General features: G+C 36.9%; 1 protein-coding gene across 1 annotated transcript; it reads left to right on the top strand.

The window, feature by feature from the left end:
- The first annotated feature begins 364 nt into the window (after positions 1-364).
- On the top strand, positions 365-15,061 carry LOC104252192 (WD repeat and coiled-coil-containing protein). The gene is made up of 3 exons (XM_009811705.2): positions 365-2,284; positions 11,058-11,178; positions 14,895-15,061. Exons 1-3 carry the CDS (start codon positions 365-367, stop codon positions 15,059-15,061), a joined length of 2,208 nt encoding a protein of 735 aa, XP_009810007.1.
- The last annotated feature ends 3,733 nt before the right edge of the window (positions 15,062-18,794 follow it).

The raw sequence follows: 18,794 nt of genomic DNA, 5'->3' as shown, positions 1-18,794 counted from the left end.
TCAAGGTATTAGAGTGTTATTTTTAAATATACTCCCAACAGTGAAGAGTTAAAAATAGACTTCTACGAAAATGTACAGTAATTGGTTAAACCTTGTTAGCCATCACATGAAGATGCTAACTCCTCCCAGGAAAAGACATAGCAAAAGCAGCTTTGGCATGGATTTATACTTAGAAGAGCAGCTGCAGGCTTACTGGGAAGGAGTTCACAATATAGGCCCTTGGATTATTAGCAGAAAAAACAGCTTGATTCTGGAAAGGAAGGGAAGGAGATACGAGAAAAAAATTTCCTCATTGTGATCTGCAAGCAAATTCCATGGATTCTCTACTTTGGAACAACCACCAGTAGACAGAAAGCTGTAAAAGATGGAGCTGGGAAAGGCAAAACTGCTGAGAACTGGCCTCAACGCTTTATATCAGGCCATCCACCCCGTGCATGGAATTGCCTGGACAGATGGGAAGCAAGTGATACTGACTGCTTTATACTATCATAATGGAGAGCTAAAGTTTGGAGACTCAAGTGTTGTTGGTCAATTTGAACATGTTCATGGGCTTTACTGGGGCCCATGTTGCTCTACAGACAACCCAGCTCTGCTCGCTGTGCAGCATAAAAAGCACGTTAGTGTTTGGCAGCTGTGCTACAGCACTGCAGAGAAGAACAAACCCTTGATTTCTCAGACTTGTGAAGTTGGTGAGCCATTTCCACTGCTTTCCCAGGGCTGTGTCTGGCATCCAAAGAAGGAAGTCTTGGCTGTGCTTACAAAAAGAGATGCTTCAGTCTTGCATGCTGTTCGTACTGACAATACTAGAGTTAAGGCAGATATCAAAAGCAGTGGGCTTATCCACTGTGCTTGCTGGACTAAAGATGGTAATCGTTTAGTAGTTGCGATAGGCAGTGCCCTGCATTCCTACATATGGGATGATGCTCAGAAAACTCTAAATACCTGCTCCTTTTGCCCAGTCTTTGATGTGAGAGGTTATATCTGTGCTATAGAAGCCACACTGGATTTTCAAATCGCTGTAGCTACTGAGCTTCCTTTAGATAGTATCTGTGGTTTGAATGCAGGCATTGCATTTGATATGCCATCTGGTACAGAAACTTGTTCTTTAATCTCACAGTCTGCTCTGGTGCTTGGTGATGAGGAATACTCCATGGACCTGCGAAGAAAGTCCACAGATTCAGATAAATCAGGTGTTGATTCAGTTGCTTCTTCTTCATCAGGTCCTGTGGATTTAACCCATATCCTTGCAAACCACCGTCGGTCTGATCCCAGTCCTCTTATTACTCTGAGACGCAAAGACTCTGCAGCATCAAATGGTCAAGATTCTTCTCACCTGATCTTGGTGACTTTTGAGAGGAAGGTAACCACCACCAGAAAAGTCACCATCCCAGGTATTCTGGTTCCTGATATAATGGCTTTTGACCTTAGAGCTCAGATTGTGGCAGTAGCCTCTAATACTTCCAACATTGTTTTAGTGTACTCAGTAACCTCTTCCTGCATGCCTCATATTCAACAAATCCAGCTGGAAAAAAATGAAAGACCAAAGGGCCTGTGCTTTTTGACAGATAAACTGCTATTGATTCTGATTGGCAAGCAAAAGTTCCCTGAGACTAGTCTCATTCCATCTTCAAGTTCAGACAGGTATATAATGCGTCTGATGATCAAAGAATTGATGCTGGAAGAAGATTCTTCAGCACTGCCTGAGACTAAGCAGAATATGTTTTATAACTTTGAATCCTCTGTTAATATACCTGGAAAAAGAAAGTTCTTTGAAAATCTTGCTACAGAAGACCAACCTCAAAGCAGGGAGCTATTAATACCAAGAAGCGCAGTTATTCAATCTCCTAGTGGCAGGAGAAGACTCATCGAAGAAGTAAAGAGCCCTAGTTATGAGCAGAGCTCTTCATCAAGTGTGAGTGACCTGGATGAAAAAAGGCTCCCAGGTGACCTCTCAGTGGCCTTGGAAACGTTGGATACTGAACCTACCAATCGTTCAGTGTCTCTCCTTGGTTTTGGAACACCTACCAGGCTTTCCAGCACACCGACTTCCCCTAAAGTGCAGTTCAATGTGATCCAAGAAACATCAAATTCTCCTAAAAACAACAATTTGCCAAGTGAAAGAGGAATGAGTCACATATCTAGAAATTTAGAAAGACTTTGTGGCAGCTTCAATGAGTTACAACTGAGTCTTTCTGAAATAATGGACTTTGCTAAAAATGGGAGGAGGATATCTTTAGCCTATCCATGTTCACAGGAACCACCCGTCGTTCATATCACTTACCAGGTAACTTTTTTCTTAGCTTAAAAATATTGTGATAGGACACTGACATTTTAAACAATCTTGTATTTATTTAGCTTTAAATCAAGAGGATGCAGTTTAATTCTTATCAACCCATGAGAAACGTAACTTGAGTTTGGCATCAAGCTTAATCTAAAATGGTATTATAATTTGTCATTGAAACAATAACTCAGGGTGATGTGGGTAACTTAGAGGATACTTCACATGGGAGAGTTGTGTCTATTGAGTCATCTTTGATTATGTACAACTGTCTTGGATACTAGCTGATTTTGTGTCCATCTGCCAAAGAGAGAGAACAGAGCCAAACAGTTGTTAATATACAAAAGGTTTAGTTTAGTGTAGAGATGAATCTATCAGTAGGGTGGTACAGAACATAATAAATTCAAACCCAAGCTCAAATCCAAAGTTTGAAGATAGCTAGACTTTCATGAAGGCTGAAACAAAGTATTGAATCTTCAATTTATGGAAAATTCAGATGGGCATGACATGAAGTTGTCTTATTTCTACTTTAATTTCTCACCACTAATCTTCACAGAGCTGGACATACTCAATTTGTAAAACATATTACCACTTCAAATTTTCTGAAAAAAGAAATCTGTCAATATGTAATTATAATTTCATTAAATAAATAGATGAATGTCAAATCATCATGTTCCTATCCCACCCATGATTTAGCAAAATTCCTACTGGCTTCAATAAGAATTTCAACTAAGGAATGTAGGGTGGGTAATTATGTCTGGCTATTATTCTTAGTATTATTTGCAGTAATACTAACATTATACTGATAATATTTTTGGTCATGCTGATGCTAGTGATATTGCTGCTAAAACTGGGGTCCCTTTCAGGATGTAGATGCCAATTATAAATGCATTCTTATCTACTGCAACATAAGCAGCATTATGTCAAAGTAATACATTACATTGTGATGATGCTGAAGTATGTACTTATCAAACAAATTTGACTTCCTTTTACTTTAAAGGAATCCATACAGACATGTAAGTACTCCATTCCCTTAAACACTCATTAAGGGAATGGTGACTCAATTCAATCATATGCATTACTTTTTAGCAATTGTTTACTTGGTATTTAAGCAGATTCTAGTATGTTAGGTACTCTGGATAAAAGCAAAGCTTTTGATCTGAATTAGTCAATAATTTAACTTGAATACATTATACAAATTCTGGTGAAAAAAGCCACATGTCTATTTTAAATAATTTAGGATTTTATTTGCCAAGAAGCAAGCCCTTCTGTTCTCCAGCATGTTCAAATTAATTCTAATTTCTTAACATAAATCAACTTATTTATTTAGCAAGCAGCCCTATCTCTTGGATTCAATTGGATTAACCTTTCCAAAAAGAAGTTTTGTTTGTGACACGTGACATTAATCTAAGATCTGAAGTCACTGTGCACGTTTGCTTGTACAAGGAGTACGAATTATTTATCCTGTTTTTTTCTTTGGAAGCAAAAAAAAAAAAATTAGTGCTTCTAAAGTACTGCTAGACTAACTACATTTAAAAAGGAAGAGTCTTATTTACCTGACCAGGTTAGTTTCACGATGAGCCAGCAGAAAGCACCACTAGTACCGCATTATAATGACTCAGAAAAAGTGCCACTTAATGTCTTTCCGACACACATAGCTTTTCTGTGTAAGTCTCAACTAATGCCTTGCATAGTTCAGCCCCTCTTCTGAAATCTAACAGGATCACAGCATGATGCCAAAAAATAATGAAAAATAGACTGATGGCAAAAAGGCCTCCAGACAGACAGGGAAATATTTGCTTCATAGGCAGCTAATAATTTTCTCAGAAAATAGTTGTTTTGATTACTTTGGATTCAGACATCTGAACCTTGTTCCTCCTTCAGGAGTTGATTAGCGCTCTGTGAGCTCAGAGACCAGCTGGGCTGTGGGTTCCAGCCAGGCTCTGTGTTCACAGTGCAAAAAGTCAGGAAATAGCTTTATTGCCTTATGATATAAATATCAGCCTGTGGAAAACATTCTAAGCTTTAGGAACACTGCAGTCCAGTCAATAATATGGCCATTATCTTTCAGCTTTTTGTGCCAAGTGCATGTCTTCTTAAGTGTTTGTATAATCCCCAGCACGGCAGAGGCTCAATCTTGATTGAGAAATCTATTATACTATAAAATACAATGATCAGCACTGCATAACCGTATTTATGCATTAATAACATAAAAGGAAAGTTTAAAACATAATAGTTAAAAATGTAGTAATAATTAACAGACAATTACGAACACTGTTGTACAGAAGCATTGACGTATTTATGTGGGTTTCCAGTTCTGCTTAGAAAACCATAATATAAAAGAGAATGTATTACTTAATAATTCATAATGTCTGCTCACTAAATAGTCTTTAAAACCTTTGTTTATTCTGCTAGTGCTAGCCTACCTATAACTCCTCTGAAGTCATGTCCATGCAGTACTACCAGAATTTATATTCTTTGTAGCGCATAGCCATAAAAGAAAAACATGATCACTCACACTTTGGAAATGTCACTGCACTATCACTCGTGTAATAGCATTCAGCCACCAGAGGTGACTTGATCATTCAACCCTGAAAAGCAAATATTATTGCTCTTTCATCACATACAGACTTGTGAATCAGGATAGTGTGGGAGGGCAGACAGACAGACGCAGTAAGAGGCTATTATTTTAAAAAGAAAAAAAAAAAAAGAAGATATGAGGAGCTGTCACAGATTTGTTTCTGTTTCATTTTGCAAAATGATACTTTTATCACCCTTTTCCCCCAGAAAAGAAACAGCTGCAGAATATTTAAACTAGCCTCATTCAAAAGCTAATTACAGTGGAAATAAAGCCAATCTGGATTTGAAATTAATGGCATTGAGGCAAACCTCTCTAGGAGGAATAAGATTCATCTTAATCTGATGAATTTCTTAAAACTCCTACATTTTGCTCACAAGCAGTATTATGTCAAAAATGTATATCACTGAGAGCATATATTGCATAATTAAACAGGAAATAAATATCTTTTCAGCAATTAGTCACGATGATTTCCTTTTCTTAGCACTTACCAATAATTGTATACAAGTCAATTTGTACTTTTATAGCATCTTCATACAATTTACTATGGGAAACTTTATTGCCAAGGTCAGCTATAAAATAAACCATTTTTTTATACAGAGCTGAGAGATGAATAGAAAGGATCCAAACATATGGCAAATAAAGTTCTTCTGATAGAAATACATGAAGTAGAGATAAAGAAGGGGGGTGTAAGGGTGGCACAGTAAAATGAGCAAAGACCAGGCTGCAATGATCAGCTGTAATAAGATCATGAACCTTTCTGAAATCCAAAGGGCAATTTTGACTCGGGTTGAGCAATAGAAAGAAAGTCATGAAAATGATGGAAGAGGAAGGTGATATGACTGCTCCCTGGAGTAAGAAACTAGTCAGCCATCCTGAAGTTTAGAAGGAAGAGATTTAGGATGACTGTAAAAGAAAGACCTGCAGTAGTCAAGAGAAGATGTGATTAATGCATGGATAACATTTTGAGCAGAGGTTGAGGAATTTGTTAAGAACAAATTCTAACAACGTTCTGAAACTGATCAATAGCAGACAAGCAGGGTTTGTAGAGGAGACACAATACCTTTTATTAGACCAGATGATTTGTTTGTTGGATACATAGACGCAAAGGAAAAGGAATATGTAATGTCAAAACTGAACCCAAGTTTTTGTACTGTGCAAAGGAAGTAAAGATCTGAGTTAAAAAAAACCCCAGTCAAAACATGAAGATCATGGAAGCACAAGCATGAGGACAGAGGGTATATCTTAGATGACAATATACCTGAAACAGTAGTTGCAGAACTATTAACAGGGAGCCAAGAGTAGAGAAATCCTAGTATCTCATAATCTGAAATGCTGATGTGCACTATAAATGCAAACTGCACTGGGATTTAAGCACCCCTGAGCAACTCAGATCTCTTCAGACGTAAACATCTTACAGGCTTATGCTTCTCTGACAGGTTAATTAGGGTTGCAGTTGGAATGTCCCACGTAAGGGCAAGCAAAGGTATTAAGATCTCCACCAAAATAAAATCAGGATCTACCAAAAATCGAACAGGAATCACAGCAACAGTAGAAATCATGACAGGAAAGGGGAGCAGTGCAGGCTGCCAAACCTAATAAATACTACCTGTGGCAATGTCGCACAAGGCTTAATGAGACACAGTACTTCGAATGTCAAAAATCATAGTTCTCATTCCTCTTCAGTGCTCTTCCTTAGCCATCTAACTCTCTTTCCATTGCCTTCTGGGCCAGAACCCCCACATCTATTTAATTTACTAGTTGTTTTCTCATCCCACACAATTAACGTGGGGGCAAGGCAAAAGAAAGCTGACTAATGGGTACTAAGGTATCAAAACTGAAATTACCACTGAAGTACAACACAAACAGCTGAAATCAAGGGTCTAAGAAAATGAAAACATAGTTCTAGGCAACTACAGCACTATTCATCTTACAATGCAGAGATGTGACTGACTAACCTGACACCTTTCCTTTATAAAAGAACAGATTATTAACACAAAGGATATGAAGAATATTTAAAATACCTGTAATTCAGTACAGTACCTGAAATCATGCCACAGGGGAAATTATTTGTTCAACAGCAGAGAATAGGGATTAATAGAAGAAATGTAAGATGGTTGGGGAATTAGCTGGAAGGAAGATAGTAAACAGTTACATAAAAGAAAATGGAAGAAATTTACTAGTGGATTTTCTCATGATTGATCTTCAGACTAATCTAAAAGTTTCATTACTGGTCTGATGAGATATGCTAATAAAATCTGCGTATGGCATAACGTCAGTAGTATTTTCAATAGAGGATCAGGATATCGCACCTGTAATTTGATGATCTGAGCATCTAGAATAAAAAAAAAATGATTGAAATGAACTAACATGAAGTGCATAGTGATACATTCCAGGATTAATAGAAGGAATTTCTGCTATAAACTGGATATTAATTAGCTGGAAACAACCAAGGATGACAAAAGCTTGCACGTGTTAAGTGACTACAAGATGACTATGAATCAAAAAATGTGATACATTTATGAAAAGAACAAAGGCAGTCTGTAGGTACATCAGTGAGGCACATCCAGTAAGTAATGCAATACTGGGCAGCACAGCCGTGGGGCCTCATCTGGAAAACATTTTACATTTCTAGACATCCGTGTGCAAGAAAGACACATTCAAACTGCAATCAATCACTACCCCAGCATTAGTAAAAACAATTCTGATGGGTAGCATATTCTTATTTACCTCACTGTTTCATCAGTTGTTGAATTTAAGTTCATGAAGATGATCGTAGCATCCAGGCAAATGTAGGCAGTGCATTAGGAAATACAAGATAAACAGTGAAAAAGGTCAAGAGGCAGAACTAGCTGACTGCTTAGTGGGGTTCAAAAAAGTGATAAAAGAAGTGTTTATTTATTGTGCAGACATACAGTGTATACATCTAATCCAGGAACCCTTTTTTGCCTTAGTAAATTATTTTCTTCTCGTATATATTTGCATTCCAAAACATGAGTTTTGAAAGACAGTTTGGCAACGCTGCGATGCGCTGGCTGCTGCCCAGAAGACCCTGTATAGGCTATAAAATCTCATCAAGGGGCAGGCTGACACAGATGAAGGAAAGCAATTCTTGAATTGATCGTTTCTTTCTGTTGGATTTTTGTTGAGGAAGAGTTGGACTTGACATACTACAGGAAGTTGGCTAAAGAAACTTAATCTGAAAATATCCACTCATCTATGTGGAAATATATTTGTTTCTTCTGTGATTAATATGTTCTTCATCTACCAATAAACTTTGGTTTAGGATAAAACAACTATCATTAAGGGATTTTAATCTGAGAATGGCAAGTCCTCTGGCTTCAACTGGAGATAAACAGCAACACAGCAAAAACACAGATACATATTTTGGGAAGAGGTGAATTAAATTTAGATTTGACTAGAAAATGGTCTTTGGGTTAAGGCATGAAAATGTGAAGTACTGAGGTGAGATTTTAATTGCATTTCTAACTCCGTCACAAATTACTTGCATGACCTTGAGTGAATCTCCTAATCACCATGTGTAATGATTTCATCATCTATAAAAATGGAATACTAACAGTTACCTACCTCTCAAGAAGGCATGGGTTTAAATCAGTTAATATATGATATGACGTGTGTGAACATATTCCTCAAAGACAAGGCATGCTATCATCACTTAAACTAAACATTAAACAAATAAGGCTAAATAATTAGAAGATTAAAACAGAGGAAGATTATTGACCTGACAGAATTTGCTAGCAGACAAAAATAAATGTAAAGATGATTAAGTTTATCATTATAAACAGAAGTATATGACAAAGACAGAGAGAATGGCTAATATGAATGCTCACAAGTGATGAAAGACAAACAACTCTGAAACTTAAGCTTTGAGCTCTGTACTCGAAAAACTGGTTAGTATAAAAGATAGATGCCATGTAGTTTTGTACATACAAAAATGTCTTCCACTTCCAGTGGCTGTTCCAATAACAACTTTTAAGGCTAAGTAGAAAACATACTAGAATGAAGTCATCCTTAGTATACATTTCCATTCAACTGATTTTAAGTCAACAGAGGCAGAGCTAGATTGTTTTCTGGTTATTCTTGAGTTGAAGTGTATCTATGTGAAAAAATGAACCACTCATGTCAAGGCAATGTGCATGTCTCATTTACAGTCTACATTTTTCTGTAATTCATTAACTGAAGTACAAGTTTGAATAAACTCTGCTATTTCAACCTGAATTCAGGAAAATGAAGTAGTTGTTAGATGTACTAATCCACAATATGCAGCAATGAAAATCTTCACACAAATACCTGTACAGGCAAATAGTATCTTTGCAATGTAAATGCAAAGCACATGCTCATTGCTGAACATTCAGCCCATTGAGTTTTAAGTGTATTTAGGTTCAATAGAATATAGTACTATATAATTTGAAGAGACCTAAAAATGACAAAGAAGTTCTGTTATACAGTTACAGCAGTAATAAAAAGTTACTATAGGTTTATGACTAAGAAAATGATACTTCTTTGATGCATTCCTTAGGTATTTCCCTATTAATTACACAGCAACAAACTTCTGGCTGTTTTGAATGGGGAAAGAGATGAGAAGACCTTTAAAATTGGAAAGTTTACGTTTCTAACGGAAAGATATTTTCACAGTTCTTACATCTTCAATCAATCATAATACATAAATAAACAACAATCAGCCATAGACTATCTGCATGGCCAATTTATGATAGAGTGGGGAAAAATACTTTTGCAACTGTCGGTAGACATTCTGATTTATAGAATCCAATGTGGTTGTATGACATCATACATACTATCTACCAAAAAATGAAAGTGATTGATGTAGAAAGCAAAAAAAGCACGTGTTCACTGAGAGAGCGACTGAGTCAAAAGACAGACAAGGATTAAAAGAGACATTTATTTAGTCAAAGGTCAGATTACTATGCACAGAAATAGAAGATGCAGTTGTGAATTCATTCAACTGTAAGTTTCATATTAGCAAGATTCAAGGCTATGAAGTAAACACGGACAGGGTAGGACTAGAACAGGAATTAGGATAGATGACATCTTTTCAACCCATTCTAAAACGTTAACTTGGATCCCTTCTGAATGTACAAAACAGAAAGGTCTAGGAAATGGGATACATACACAGACTGTTCATTCAAATAACAAATATGTTAAATCTGGGGGTATTGTAAACATAAGGGATGCCAAAGGAAAAAAAAAATGTAACACATGGGAACTACACAGGTGGAAAGTATGGAGAGGAAAGAACAAAATGAAATTCACAGGACAAAGTATAGCAAGTTTCTTTAGAAGAAAATGTCCAAGTCACATATATTTTACAATGGCATTGAGTCACTGGAAAATTTTTAATGCTAAAATTACTTTCAAATGATAGCAGATAGGAAGATGTAAATGAAAATATATATCCACTCCATAACCGTATTAGCTCAACTATTTTGTGGTCCTTGCACTTTGCAGTAATCAGAATGACAGAACACAAAGGTGTCGATTCTCAAGGCCAGCTAAACTTCATGAAGCACGAATATGACACCTTTATATTAAAGTGTGTTCTTTTAGTGAATGTTAGAGCAGATTCCAGGGCTGTGAGTCCATACATTCCCTCTCTCTCAAAGAAAGTCACAGGATTCCCAAGCTACCTTGTTATGACAGCTTTTCAGAGAGACTATTGCTATGTCCAGTCTCTGCAATTCTCTCTGTGCCAGAACTGAGGTTATTTTACTGGGGTGGAATAGCTAACCAATGACTATCAAAACCACCCACGTGTTCAACTGAAACTGAGCAGCGTACTCATTTGCTCTGGTAGCATCTTGCACAACTTTATTCCAGGCATGATATATTCCCTTCCACTGAATTGACTCTTCAGGTAGAAAGGCCCAACGGACACATATATGCATGACCTAATACATTATATATACAGGGCTGATGGAGTTTTGAGCTGCATAAGCACACAAAGCAAAAAAAAGAGGCATATTCCTCTTCACATGGGACTATGAGATTGTGCTTAGAATTGCACTGCATGATGGTGTCATCTATAAATTGTAGCACAGACAAAGAAAGAGCAGAATGTCTAAAGAACTGAAAGGAGTAAGAGCAGAGGAATGGTTGAAAGAACTCAGGCACAATGTCTAAACCTTTAACACGATTTTTTCTTTTACATGCATGCATTTGAAGAAAAGTTTTTCAAATGGAGCAGTTACTGAAGAAACAAAAGATGTTCTCCTCTGTGATGGCAAGATCCATTTGAATTTAGTCCAGCAGCTGTTTGATCTGCCTGTTATTGAAATGAAACATGGTATGTTCTTTTTATTTCTGGTATCTGGTTTCGCCTGAGATTTTTAGCGTAAAAGAGGCATTTGTGGTATAATAATTACCCCATACTGTAGTAAACTGAGATAGCTAACTTTTTTTGATAAGTATGTGTCTTCCTTTGTCTGAAACATGGCAGAGTGTCTCTTGAAATCACTTGAATGCTAAGTAACTGCAGGACTACCTATTACCAGAGTAATATGTTAGATGCCTCTACAGAGGAAGGCTGAGAAAATAATCAGTATGCTGTGTTACCTGCAAACAGAAATGCTTCCTTGAGACCTTTTGGCATTTTGCTTTGCCCACCTTTACAAGCATGTCCCAGACCTGACAATAGAGAGTACATTGGAGAAAAATTCATTCTCAGAATATGATATGTATGTATCACATAGCATTTGGGATTATTTTAATGTAAGATAAACAATGAAGCTCAATGTTCTAATTTGCCAGTCTCACATTTCTACCACCCACCACTGATTAACTTGTACGGACAGAAGCAGCTAGGGAAATCCTAGCCCCAGTCTGGTCTCTGAATTATCTCATCCCTGCCTGTTCATGTATGCCAGCTTCTCAGCAACGTACAGTTATTTTTTAGCCATTTCTCTATAATGCTTCTGATGGCTTTTCTCATCACAGTCTAAGTATATTATGATCTTATGCTACACAATAGTTGTCTGTAATTATGATCTCCTTGCATGGTTTCCACACTGAGAAATCCATAAATTACTCTCTGTCTTCCCCCTTGTTTTAGCCCCTGACCGGCTGAGATACATTGGCTTAATCTGTATACTCTGTGTGAAATAAAAAAGAAAAGGAAAGCAATAATATAAGCTATAGTTTTCTAAATAATGACCGTTACATACCAGACAGCTGTATAATAGACTTATTGATGAAAACCAGGCCTGGGATGTTACTGGTGCTAGCACCAAGGACAGTGGGAAAAAGAGATGTAAAATATGCACCATTCTGCCATTAATATTCTGCTTATCTCCTTGTTGTTGATGAGACCACAAGAATGAAAAAAAAGGCTACAAATACAACACAGACCAGGGGAACTGCCTTTATCCAAGACACATTGGGCCATTTCAGTTTTCCCCTGGCTTACAGCAGTTTCTGAGAGTTGTACCAGAAAATAAGGATATGCAGGTTTCATATCTTTGTCAACAATCTCTCTTGACTGTACAGTGCAGTGGAGGCATATATGAAAAAAACACCACTTGCTGCAGATGCCTGAGCTATTTTCCAGCAGGCTTCTGCCCTTGCATGGCACGGAGGATGCCATTTTTAACCTGTACTTCCAGTTCTTGATTTAGGGAAGAAATGCCCATAATGAAAAAAAGAGGTTTAGAATTCAGTGTGAAAATAATAACTAATGGGTCTGAGAAAACCTATTTTCAGCTCTATAGAACAGTTGAATATTTAATATTTAATTAGCAGAATACCACTCCTCAATTTCCTGTATTAGACTTCAGAGATATCAAAAAGACAATGTCTCAGAATCATCCTAACATGTCCCTCTTTCTGTTCAATGTGGTGCTCGGCTTTTCTGAAACTGAGTCTGTTTCTTGACAGCAAAAAGAAAAACGGAAACAAGAATCTTTCTAAAACTCACCAAAATCCTGCAAAATTAAGAAGTAGTTATGTAGCTTTTTATTCAGTTCTGACCAGTACAGGTTTATATTGCTAAATCTTTCCTTTGCCCACAAGGCATGAATATTAAATGTGATGTTTAAAAATATCACTCCCATCCTTTAATTCTGTATAATCAAAGGGAACGTAATGAAGAGCATGCTTGTATCGCAATGACAGCCTGGCATTTTTTACTATGAATAAACACTTAAACTGGAATATATTGGGAAAAAGAAGTTCAAAGCTGTAAGCCAAATTCATACCCACAGCAAGGCTATTAAGATCATCAGAGTTCTATGAGCAATGAACTTGGCCTCATCATGTGCACTTTAAGCTCAGGACTATAATACCATTACCTGTACTAAATATAGCCTGTCATATAGTGCCCTGGTATTAGCACACAGAAGTCTCTCTTTTTGGCGGGTCATCATCATAATAATTTTGCATAGCAAAAGGGTACTACATTCTGCACAAGGTATTTCCACCATTGAAATATTTTGTGGGATATGCTTCAAAGCAAGTGTTACCAATGACACAGAGAATTTCAAACATTTCAATGGATGAAAATAAAAAGTCCCAAGAGTGGGACAAAAGAGTATGCTTTATCAATTTGACCAACAATGTAACTATCAATTCAGACAGCAGAATTTCCCCTTTCAGGCCCACTGCTTACAGAATCTGAAGTCTGTCAAGAATTAGAAAGAAAGTATTAATAGTAGAAGATTAAAGATTCATGGTTTGGAATGACAATCTTCTTATGATGTAACAGGTGACATGACAACATGCAATAAGAGTAGCAGCCTGGAATACTGCTTTGGTAATAGTATAAGGAGGGGAGATTTGACCTGTCCTGGAACATGCTTTGTTGTGACTGACAACAATTAAACATGGTTCTCCTGGATTTTATTCTACACTTCCTTTTTTCACACTCCTTTTCAAAACACATTTTTACCTCCCAAAATTAAAAATTTCAATAACAGAACATAAGAGGGCTTTCTTTACCTCAGATCCCAGCTAATGCCCCTGCTCAGTAATGACAGTATCATATGCTCTAAGAAAAATGTGTGATACAAGGGCTCCCACAATGCTTTTCAGTTGCCACAGATTTTTTTCTTTTTCATAAAATGTCAGACTGAAAAAAAGACAAATAGAGAATTTGCTATTTTCTATAAGAACGGCAATATCCACTCCAAAAGGAAACAGATGAATCAGTAGAAAAATATATATAGTACATACAGCTTCATTTTCAAGCTGACTTGCAAAGGAAAGTAAAAAACAAAGGGTGGGGTTTTCTGCTTCTATGCAATATAGAAAGTGAACCTGAATGATTTTGATGTCTTCATTTTTTAATCTTGCCTCTTTTTTTTTTTCCAGAAAAAAAGGATTAAAAATGTCGTTCACATTTTGTTCATTCTCTTTATGAGAAGATTCGATAAATAACTAAAGGACAGGAAATTTTATTCTATCAGCTGTTGTAAACCATCTTTTGTAAATCATGGTATCTTTTGTAAATCATCCTCAAAGTGTAAATTCCTTCCATTTGCTATTTGAATTTGAAAACATACTGAACAATCTTGGCTTGACAGCAAAGGAGATGGAAACCCCTACTTCCTTCTAGAACAAATAACAGCACAATCATTTTCTTTGCCAACTTTTTCAGTTTTTATGATCTCTTCATCATTTGGGTAGAGCAGATGAGCAAAAAGGATAAGCAGAAGTAGATGTCACTAGAACAAAAGTCAGTATGGAAAGGCTGGCTGAGTTTTCAGAAAATGGAGATACTTACAGTTTATCAGCACTAGCAAAGATGCACCTTGTTTTTCACCTTAATTTAAATAGGGGACAAAATGCCTCAAACCTTTCAAGACGTTTCATTCAGCCCCCCTTCGCATTTACACAAAGGTGTGTTTAGCATGGATTGTCAGACCTTAATGTCATTAGCGTAATAAGGCTTTAGTGCACAAAAAGAAAGCCTGCTCTGCTCCTGTGCTGGCTGACTTTTAAAAACGTGCTTGTACATTTTACATAACCAGAGCAGTACACTCATTTTCTTTTTTTGCTTAATTTTTGTAGGCTCTTCTTGGATTGTACTCACTGCAGACAAGGACGGCTTTGTGCCATTAATATTCAAAGCAACACAAGAGATAATCATAAGGGATGGAACTGACAGTTCAGAAGTCTGTGGAGGTCACTCCTACAAAAAAAGCATTCCAATGCGACCACCAAGCAGAGTGACATAATTTCTGAACAAAGAATGCTAATGACCTTCTTTTTTAACACAATACAGAGACACTCTGCAGTGTCAGAAACTGAGTGACTAGAAAGCTGTCTTCACTACTTTCAATGTATTTTAACTGAAAAATCTGTGGCATGGTTACTCTATAGCTAAATCCTAGGGTTGGCTGGACCCTCATGATTTCTTCTGAAGGATGAGACCTAGAGTGAAGTTTACCACACCTGTTGTTATTAATGGCTGCCAGTGGACTGGAGCAGAGAGACTAACCTCTACTTTAATTGTGGTCAGGATGTTCTTGGAGAAAAAATATTATGCTAAAAATCATGCAGTAACAACAAATCTAGCTAATACATGTGTACAGTCCACAAAAAAGCTGAAGAAAATACAACTAAAGAGCATTTATATTCATTAAGGAAAACTGGAAAAAAAAAAACCTGCTTCAGGCTCTCTTTGCTTTTCCAGTTGGATCCCATGGAAACCTGCAACGTTTTCAGAGATTTTATATGAAAATGTTCAATTACTTAAAAGGCTGCATCACTGTCTCCTGTCAGTGTCTTACATGGCATGTAGACTTACACATGCACATGGAAGAAAAAGAAAAAGCCTTGCAAGGTAAATTAAGGATCAAAGACATTGAACGTAAATTTCATTTGGCTAAATGCAGGTGTCTACACTGAAGTTGTCATCTAGACTCCTGTATTATCAGTCAAAAAAAGAAAAGCACTTCTACAGCAGATTACTCATGCCCTAACATAGATTTCTAAAACTGATTGAGGTGAACCATCCTTCTAAGCAAGTAAATAAGTGCCTATTCCTTTCCACTGACTGCAAAAGCAAGCTAGGGTGACTAGTTTAAGTACAAACATTTACATTTAGTCAGATGAACCTCACCCTCAAAGACAAGAGGCAATACAGATACATATGAGAAGCAGGCAGAGATTCATGAAAATTAAACTACCATGATTATCGTGACAGAAACAGGCATAAGGGAAGAACTCTCTAACTTTTCTTCCTTTAAATGCAAAGAGATGGGTAAAGTGTAATGAGTAGCCACATCTGTGAGGCCTAGCATTTTGTACTGCTGGACAGGCCCCAGCAGGAACCATGGAAAGGCATGCCTGCTTCACCCTGTACATTCGTGTAAACATAAAAGGGATGAGACTTATTTAAGCTACTATTAAGACTTATTTTTCATACTGTGTGTTTTGGGTCTTGTTAATACTCCTGGAAAGTCTTTTTTCCCTGCCTGGGAGCCACGGCAAGCCTGTTTATAGGGCACAGATACGCTAAAATTCAGTTACAATACTTCACCCCATACCAAAGCTGGATCGAGAAGGTAGATCTATGGTCTTAAGGCACTTAATGGGTTTGGAAGTTTGGCATTAGTACCATTCCAGTGATGCAGCCACAAATCTCATGAGGAACAGTTTCAATTCCTGAAATAAGGAAACAGTTTCAATTCATTGAATTAAATAATGTCCTTCTCATGCAAGTATCCTCCCAGAGACAAAGGAATCATCATTCCAAATCGCCTACAACCACAGGTATGCAATGTAGCTGCGTATATTTGTACTACCTTGTTTGCAAAGATCTTTTTAAGCAGCCTCGAGGAGCATTCCTGTTTGTAAAAAAAAACAAAACAAAATAAATCTGACCTTTTAACTATTAAACACATCTATTACTTTAGTTATTTGGTTAATTGGATTGCCTGCATTAAAATTGTGTTCAAAAAGCTATTTGTATTACAACTGCTTTAAAAATTTGGCTTAAGCTGTGCTTTCCTTCACTGAAATCAGCCCAAATCATTGAAATCAAATAAGTAACACAGAAGACACTATCAGATTTCTAAATGACATAGCATATTTTGAAGCAGCAGATATTTCTAATCTTGCAAATACACTTGAACAACATCCTTGTGTCTCACAACAGTATCTGGTATTTACAATACTTATGCTATGGACAAGTAAAATAAAACTTAATTATAACTACCTAGAATGATGGGAGGATATATTTTAGAGGACTACTTAGGCTCAACTAAAGGAAGAACTAAAAGACATTTTTTCTCACAAATATTATCTTCTATAAGTGGTAGTCCTATAGTTTCGTCCACTTGAAATGAGGCTAATGAAACACAAAAAATACGTTACATGGAACAGTCCTGCACTCTAAATTTATGAACTTGAGGAAAAATGGGATTGAACCTATAAGGTTGATAACACACCAAGACACTTTTGTTTGTACCGTATCGTTTCTTTGAGTTCATTATATAAGTTATTCATATGGACTTCCTTGTTGCTAGAGAATACTCACGTTCCACCTTTTGTCATCTTCATGCCTTAGTGCTGTTGCAACAGCCAAAAGGGGAATTCTGAGAAGGTGAAAATCTTAACTAGCAGAGATCAGCGAGTATCTAGGCATCAAAGATGCCTCAGAACTTATAATTTTAACTAGACATTTCATTGTCAGTCTGTCACGCTACCATTTTAATTTTTCATGTATTACTCTTCTACAAAACAATCTGAACGTTGAGAAGATCAGAAGTGAAAGGAGCTTCTTCGAACAGCTATCAAAGTTTGGTTTGGTGGAGATAAAAAGAGGCAAATAAACTTTTAGATGACAAAACAATTAGTTTCAGGGAATAACTGGCTGTAAAAGTCAAAAACTTAGTTCTGTGATGCTTAATGAACTTTTGGATTTGTTATACTTCGGTGACATTGTTTTCCCCTGCTGTACGATTCAAGGGTTATTGAAACTAAGTAGGAACTAATCTGCCTGAAGCTGCTACCATCACCCAGCACAATTAGTCTGGTAACAAATGCGGACCCCAGTTCATCTTGTTGGATGCTTACAATTTTATAGGAAGGCTTAGGAAAAATATACTATATATCAATTAAAATTGTATAATGTTAAGGAATAGCACTGCCCCCCCCCCCCTTTATGAACACACTATTATGTACACATATTTGAAAATAAGTGCTTAAATCATATACATGCACTTAATAATGGAAAACAATTGAATGAAGAAATATTTGTTTTCAGGTAATGATTTAGGAGTGCAGTGCAGTGCAGAACTATCTTATATAGTGTCTACCACAAGGCTGTAGAGTTAAAATTTAAAGTAATAAAAGCACTGGAAGAAGTGCTGAAGAGATTTATGCAAAGCAGAGGATAAATTTTCAGCTTCGGTTTGGATGGAGAACAGATGGAGAATCAGTGAAGTAGAGAGATACAAGATGACTGTTCTATTAAGCACAAGCTGTACTGAAGATTTTTGCACAAACAGTGATAAGGGCATGTAGAAAGATAGAAAGAATTTGTACTAAATGAGCTGAGTAGACAGTAGGCTGTGAAAAGGAGAAAAGCATAGATCGAGAAGCATTCACCATCCTCCAGAAGTGCTATTTTATAGGGCCAAAATTGATCGGTTTAGAAAAAGGGGAGTTGTTCAGATCACTTGAATTTCATGAAACCACTAACCCCCTCTTTTAGGCTCCTTATTTCACCAGCAGAAAGGACAGGCTCCTCTGGAAGAATAATGAGACTACTGGTGCGAGGTCCCTGTCCAGAGTCACCCTGTAGGGGAGTCTGTCTTCTGTAATTAAAACAGAGGAAAGCTAGGAAGACTAGGAGTTTAAATTAGAAGTCAAAGCAGAATGACTACACTCAGTATGCCATACCAGTGGTGCTCAGAAGACTAAATGGTGTACCAGCTCACCCAAAACACTTCCCCTGTGGGG

This window comes from Gavia stellata, chromosome 2 (assembly GCF_030936135.1).
Source record: "Gavia stellata isolate bGavSte3 chromosome 2, bGavSte3.hap2, whole genome shotgun sequence".
NCBI lineage: Eukaryota > Metazoa > Chordata > Aves > Gaviiformes > Gaviidae > Gavia > Gavia stellata.
The sequence above is the reverse complement of the archived record's forward strand: the minus strand, read 5'-3'. Positions and strand labels throughout refer to the sequence as shown.